Source organism: Trichechus manatus, unplaced genomic scaffold (assembly GCF_000243295.1).
Source record: "Trichechus manatus latirostris isolate Lorelei unplaced genomic scaffold, TriManLat1.0 scaffold00148, whole genome shotgun sequence".
Classification (NCBI taxonomy): domain Eukaryota; kingdom Metazoa; phylum Chordata; class Mammalia; order Sirenia; family Trichechidae; genus Trichechus; species Trichechus manatus.
This window is the reverse complement of record NW_004444084.1, coordinates 3,885,077-3,892,024: the sequence shown is the minus strand read 5'-3', so window position 1 is coordinate 3,892,024 and position 6,948 is coordinate 3,885,077. Positions and strand designations below refer to the sequence as shown.

At 39.3% G+C, this 6,948-nt stretch overlaps 1 protein-coding gene across 1 annotated transcript in view; it reads left to right on the top strand.

The window, feature by feature from the left end:
- ARHGAP42 (Rho GTPase activating protein 42) overlaps nt 1-6,505 on the top strand; it is a 313,582-nt gene extending 307,077 nt beyond the window's left edge. Inside the window, exons 23-24 of the mRNA XM_004385873.1 lie at nt 5,578-5,657; nt 6,417-6,505. Of these exons, the coding sequence (XP_004385930.1) occupies nt 5,578-5,657; nt 6,417-6,505 (169 nt within the window). The remainder of the gene's footprint in view (nt 1-5,577; nt 5,658-6,416) is intronic.
- The last annotated feature ends 443 nt before the right edge of the window (nt 6,506-6,948 follow it).

Here is a 6,948-nt window from a genome sequence, read left to right as displayed (position 1 = left end):
TAAAACAATTTCTGAGGCCAACTCTTCAGACAGGGATTGGACTGGACTGTGGGACATAAAGTGATACTCGTGAGAAGTGTGCCTCTTAACTCAAGTAGGTACAAGAGACTAAATGGGCAGCTTCTGTCCGGAGGTGAGATGGGAAGGCAGACAGTGTTAGGAGCTGGTTGAATGGACGTGGGGAATCAGGAGTGGAAGGGAGGAGTGTGGTTGTCACAGTATGGGGAGAGCAATTAGAGTCACATAACAATGTATGTATAAATTTTTGTATGGCAAAAAATAAAAAAATTAAAAAGAAAAAGGCAGTGCTTGTGGACAAAAACTATGAAAAGAACATGTGACTAATTTTAAGAACTTTCCAACCAATGTCCAGGAAGCAAATCTAGTGTACTGGCAAATTGACATGGGCAATTTAGGGGTCTGTCCAAGGACAAATTAGTGAAAAGTCTTTGCCTTACACACTAATACTGTTTCATTGTTATCTGTTGTTCTACAGCATTATTTACAGTAGCTGTGTAATACTTTGTTCTGTGGGTATACCAGAATTTATTATACACTAATTATAATATATTTGTATATTCATATATACATAAATATTTATGTATATTTAAAAGGTACTTATGCATAGTTTAAATAAAAATATTAATTAAATATTATAAATCAAAATAAAGGAGCCCTGGTGGTGCAATGGTTAAGCATTCAGCTGCTAACCGAAAGGTTAGCGGTTCAAACTCACCCCCCGCTCTACGGGAAAAAAGACCTGGCAATCTGCTCCGTTAAAGGCTACAGCCTAGAAAACCCTATGAGGCAGTTCAACTCAGTCCTATAAGATCACTATGAGTTGGAATTGACTCACTGGCACACAACAACAACAACAAATAAAAATAATTTATTAAATCCTCTAATCAGTACATAGTTTTGTTTTTTTTTATGTAGCATTACTTTGACATATTCGTAACTATATCTGTGTGCACTCCTATTCCTTTCAGAAGTGAAGCTCACCACTGTATACACAATGTGTGTGTGTGTGTGTGTGTGTGTGTGTGTGTGTCTTTGTCAAGTGGCTCTCCAGAAAACATTGTATTGATTTTGATTTGGTGAGGTTTTGATTTCTCTGATGAGCAAGATGGCAAGGGAGAATTTTGCACACTGACCCTAGCAAGCCTTTGTACATCTGCTCATCAGCATTAGACAGTGTTTGGAATTAAGAGTGAGGCTGTGTACAGATCGTCTTCCTGGTGCTAAGGAAAAAAATGGCTTTCAGGATTGTGAATGTCATTATGTAACTCTCCCATGCAGTAAGAAGCAAGATTTTCAAAAATCTTTTTCTAAGGGATATTAGAATCTTCTGAAGAAAGACACAATAGGTGATAGTGTTATTTTCACATCCTCTTCAATAGACCAAGGCAGTAATAGAGGAAGCATTAGCCCCTGGGGAGAAAACTTCATTGTCACAGAAGTCTGCAATAAATCATCAAAGCTTTCTGCAGAGTTAACACCTGTAGTTACAGATCTCAGTGGAAGAAAATTATACCTGTGTAGTCATGTGCACAAATAATTGAGAAGTCATGACAGATAATATTTTGTGCTGTATATTTTTGACACATTCAACAATATCTTTTTATTTAGTGGTATAATTATTCTGTATGCCTCTTGCGCCCCCATCCTAATCCAATTTCATAAAATACTATAAGGAAAACATTCATGTCTGAAATATTAATAAAAAGAATTTGGTTGCATTTCAAGATGTAATTTCAAAAATTACATCATAGCAAATATATCGTAATCATTTCTATAACTAAAGAAATTGCTTTCTTGTGCATCTCTTAATTATTTAACAACTCAAAGCAATAAGACTTCATGTTTACTGAAAGGAAATTTTTGCTGTTAGAAAATTTGATTTTTTTTAAATCTCTTCATATTTTTAGAGAAGCAGCTCTGCAGTCTTCAGTTATACTATTATTAGATCATATGACTGTCCTTGGCTAAGAAATGTGTAGGAAAAACTACCATTCTTTCTACTCAAGATGACCATAGTCTGATTCTTAGAAGTCTGCAGAACTTGGTCGCATCCTCTTCCTCCACCCCCACCAACACAAGCACACACATGCATTCACGTGCACACACATACAGCTCTTCTTTAGTGCAAAGCCCTGTCCTTCATTGGCTCAGTTCTTTCTTAGACTGAATTTCATTGGAAAGTGGTACTGTGTGGGCAAATGATCACTCCCAAATCTGCCTGGTTTAGGCTCCCCTTCCAACCTTTCTGAAAGTGCAGCTTGAGATTCACTCCATATGAAACCAACTCTGGGGACAGGTCCAGTATTTTCTTCTATAAGCTTTCCAGCCTTTAGATTGTCATTTGGGAATCCCAACTTAAATGATGGAACCTCATTCCAGAAGTGTAGAGGTAAGATGCAAAGTCTAGCTCCACCCAGGGAAAAGAAATCATTTGGAATTCACGGTGCAATGCTGCTGCTCTGGCAGAGCTGCAGAGGGCAAATACTGCTCATGGTTCTTTGCAGGTAAAATGGTGGGACCTCAGGAAAGAATCCTTACAAGGACTCATCATGTGGAAAAAGAGCGTAGAGCATCTTTGCTTTCTGTCATTCATTCATCAGCAAATATTTACTGAGTTACTACTAAGCATCAAATCCTCCCAGACACTGGGGATATAATCATAGGTGGACAAGGCCTGGTTCTTAATTTCATGGAGGTTACGTTCTAATTGGGGAAGAAGATAACAAAATTATCACCAGTAACAATACAATAACATAATAATACCATGCAGAGTTAAAACAGGAGGATATGATAGTTTCCTGGGCAGCTATTTCAGATTGTGTGGTCAGAGAAGGCCTTTTCTGGCTTCATGAAATTTAAGATGAACCTGAAGCACACAGCCATGATCAAGAGGAAAACATCTCATTCAGAGGGCTCAGTTAGAATGACAGCCCTGATGCAGGAAGGAGTTTGGCATATTTGAGGAAGAGAAGGAGGATCGGTATGACTGGAATGTAGTGGCTGAACACAGGGAGGTGCCAAAAGAGGGAGGAGAGACTGGCAGGCATCTCCTGATCATGTACAGTTTGTAGGCCAGTGTAGGAAACCAGTTGAAGGGTTGTAATCAGGGAAATAACTTGATCTGATGAACCTTTTCAAAACCACCCTCTGGCTGATCTGTACAAAATACATTGTAAGGGGACTAAAGAGTAAACCTAGAGGATTTAGGAAGTTAGGAAAGCCAGAAATGGTATTGACTTGTGCTCTAGTGTGGTAGAGATGGTGAGAAGTGGGTGGAGTCAGACAATGTTGCAAGTCCTACCAACGTAATTGAATAGACCGAAAAAACCAGACTGTTGCTGTTGAGTCAGTTCCAACTCAGTGACCCTATAGGACAGGGAAGAACTACCCCATAGGGTTTCCAAGGCTGTAATCTTTATGGAAGTAGACTGCCACATCTTTCTTCTGCAGAGCGGCTGGTGGATTCAAACTGCCAATCTTTTGGTTAGCAGCCAAACACTTTAACCACTGAGCCAGCAGGGCTGCAGAGTAAACGTGATTTAATTGGTGATTTGATTGACAGTCCCGGATAATGGCTTTTGTGTGGGCTGAAATGTTTTTTAATCAGGAGATTGCATATAAAACTCTGAAATTCTGGCTTGTCTGAAAACACTAGATTATCTGGCCACATTGAGCCTGAATTCTCATATAATAGATGTTGGGAGTGAATGTTGGCTTTCCTTTTTAGCAGATGGGTATACTCCCTGGTTTTTGAAGTTCCCATCGATCCCTGTTGTCTTCCTGACAGTAAGGCTAGTTTTGGTTTCCATTTGTCATTGACTAAGTCCTGTGTTTTTCTTGTATCATTTTACCATACCTCCTAGGTATAAAAATCGCTGAATCCCATCCCTGACAGTCTGCAAATGACAGTGGCCAAATGACAGTGAACCTTCATATATAGCTATAAAAACAGCCTATTTAGCAGCATACTAACAAGTAAATAATAGCATTCTTCAGAACCAGTCTATGCAGTTTCAAGTCAGGGGATTACCCTTGTGAGATATTGACTACACAAGAGTACTTCTGATGAGCTGGTAATTCCGTTTCTTGATCCAGGTGCTGGCAATACAGTTAGTGTTGTTTGTGAAAATGCACATATGTACAGTTACATGTGCACTTTATATTGTACTCCAATTATAACTAAAAAACTAATTGCATTCTTTAAGAATGTTGTTGCTAGGTGCCATCAAATCTGTTCCGACTCATAGTGACACTAGTAAAACAGAACGAAACACCGCACAGTCCTGCACCATCCTCACAATCATTGCTAAGTTTGAGCCAATTGTTGCAACCACTGTATTAATCCATCTTATTGAGAATCTTCCTCTTTTTCGCTGACCCTATGCTTTACCAAGCATGATGTCCTTCTCCAGGGACTGGTCCCTGCTGAGAACATGTCCAAAGTAAGTGAGATGAAGTCTCGCTATCCTCACTTTCAAGGAATACTCCAGCTATACCTCTTCCAAGACAAATTTGTTCATTCTTCTGGTAGTCCCTGATGACATCTTTAGTCCTCAAGGTGACATCTTTGCTTTTGAACACTTTAAAGAGGTTTTTTGCAGCAGATTTGCCCAATGCAACGTGTTGTTTGATTTCTTGACTACTGCTTCCGTGGATGTTGTTTATGGATCCAAGTATAGTTGTCCCTCGATATCCACAGGAGATTGGTTCCAGGATCCCTCTAGGATACCAAAATCCATGGATATTCAAGTCTCTTATATAAAATGGCATAATATTTGCATACAACCTACGCACATCCTCCCATATACTTTAAATCATCGCTAGAGTACTTATAATACCTAATGCAATGTAATTGCTGTGTAAATAATTGTTTCATCACAATTGAAGACTTGCTCTGGAAGGTAGCCTTTCTCTTCTACGAGTTTCTTGAGCATTTCTGGGAACACTGATGCTGCCTGGGCACCTGATGCTGATTCTCCCATGATCTTTACATTCCTGGAGCTGTAGCACTTTATGTAGCTAGCAAACCATCCCTTACTAGCCTGAAACTTCTTCCTCTCACTCTCCTCAGCCCCCTCACACTTAGCCTTTGAGGAATTACTTTGACCACTTAATTGCTTTTTAGGAGCCATTTTTTACAGAAACAAAGGGTATGAGTAACACAAGTAGTGAATGTATAACACAAGCAGTGAATGAATGAGACGCACAGTGAACAATGCTCAAACAACGAGTGCTGGAGAGAGAGACTGAGGATCTGTGAAGTGGTGGGAGGCTACAGCAGGGTATGCCTACACTTCATTTGCATGAAATCAGCGTGGTGCTCAGCACCTGGCAAATTCAAGTTTTGCTGTTTGGAACTTTATTTTCCCCCAAAATATTTTCGGTATGTAGTTGGTTGAATCCACAAATGCAGAACCCACGGATATGATGGGCCAACTGTAAAATGAAGTCCTTGACAACATCAATATTTTCTTCATTTATCCATTTAAGAATAGTTTTATGTAAATGTCCACTAGTTGAGTGTTGTGATTTTTACAGATTGTTGCTTTGTTTCAGCCAAGCCAAAGCCATGTATTCCTGTAAAGCAGAGCACAGCCATGAGCTCTCCTTCCCGCAGGGGGCGATATTTTCTAATGGTAAGTACCTCTATTCCCTTAAATTCATAATCATGTGGAAGATGAAGGAATAGTGTGATGATGAAGTCTGAAGTAAGGAGTCCTGGTGGCACAAAGATTAAGCACTTGGCGGTTGGTGATTCAAACCTACCCAGCCGCTTCACAAGAGGAAGACCTGGCGATCTGCTCCCATAAAGATTACAGCCAAGAAAACCCTATGAGACAGGTCTACTCTGTCACATGGGGTCACTATAAGTCAAAAAACGATTTGATGGCACCTAACAACAACAAAAGTCTAAGTAGAAGCCAAAAAAAAAAACCTGTTGCTGTTGAGTCAATTCCTATTCATAGTGACCCTATAGGAGTAGAACTGCCCCATAGGGTTTCCAAGGAGCACCTGGTGGATTTGAACTGCTATCCTTTTGGTTAGCAGCCAAGCTCTTAACCACCACGTCCCCAGAGCTCCAAAGTAGAAGCCAGGAGAGTTGAATTCTGCCTCTCATTACCTGCGTAAGTGAGCCAATCAAATCCCTCTGGGGCTCAGTTTTCTTCTCTGTGCAACCATGCATATGTCTGTGTGTGTGTGTATGAGAGACAGAGAGATTGATTGATTGAATAATTATGTGAATGCAGAAGACACTTCCAGCTTTAAAAGTGCTGAGGTAGTTTGTTTTGACAATTTTAGTGTATGCGTGCAATCTGATACGGATTTTTACCTGTTTGTTTATATAATTATTTGATGCTAATAATGATTGGGTGACTTTTTTGTTTTTTTGCCAGTGTACCCATCAGTGGAACCAGGATGGTTAAAGGCAACTTATGAAGGCAAAACAGGACTAGTCCCAGAAAATTATGTTGTCTTCCTCTAATACTATTTAGTGGATGGCAGTATCTTCATGGTATCCATGGTAACAAATAATAAGTGCTATGATTTTATCTGACACAGATATGGGAATCAGCCCACTAAATGAAAACTGTCAGTTTCTATCAAGTTCTACACCAGCAGACTATGTAGCTCTCTATTAATGGAAAAAGGAAAAACAAAAACAAAGTTTAAATTGTCGGCCACTCATTTACTGGCTGGTTTCTTATTTAAAGATATTTTTGCCTTGGTTTTTTTTTAAATAATATATAACTCTACAGTGTCTCTTCCATAACAATTGCAGAATCTCAAATACTATGTTAAGCACTATATCCCAGAAATTTGGAAACCAGAACTGTGCTGAAAGAACTTTGAAATCTTTTGACTGTCTGACATTCTCTAAGGAACCTTGAAATCATTACTTTGAAATGTAATTTAAACTGTTCATTT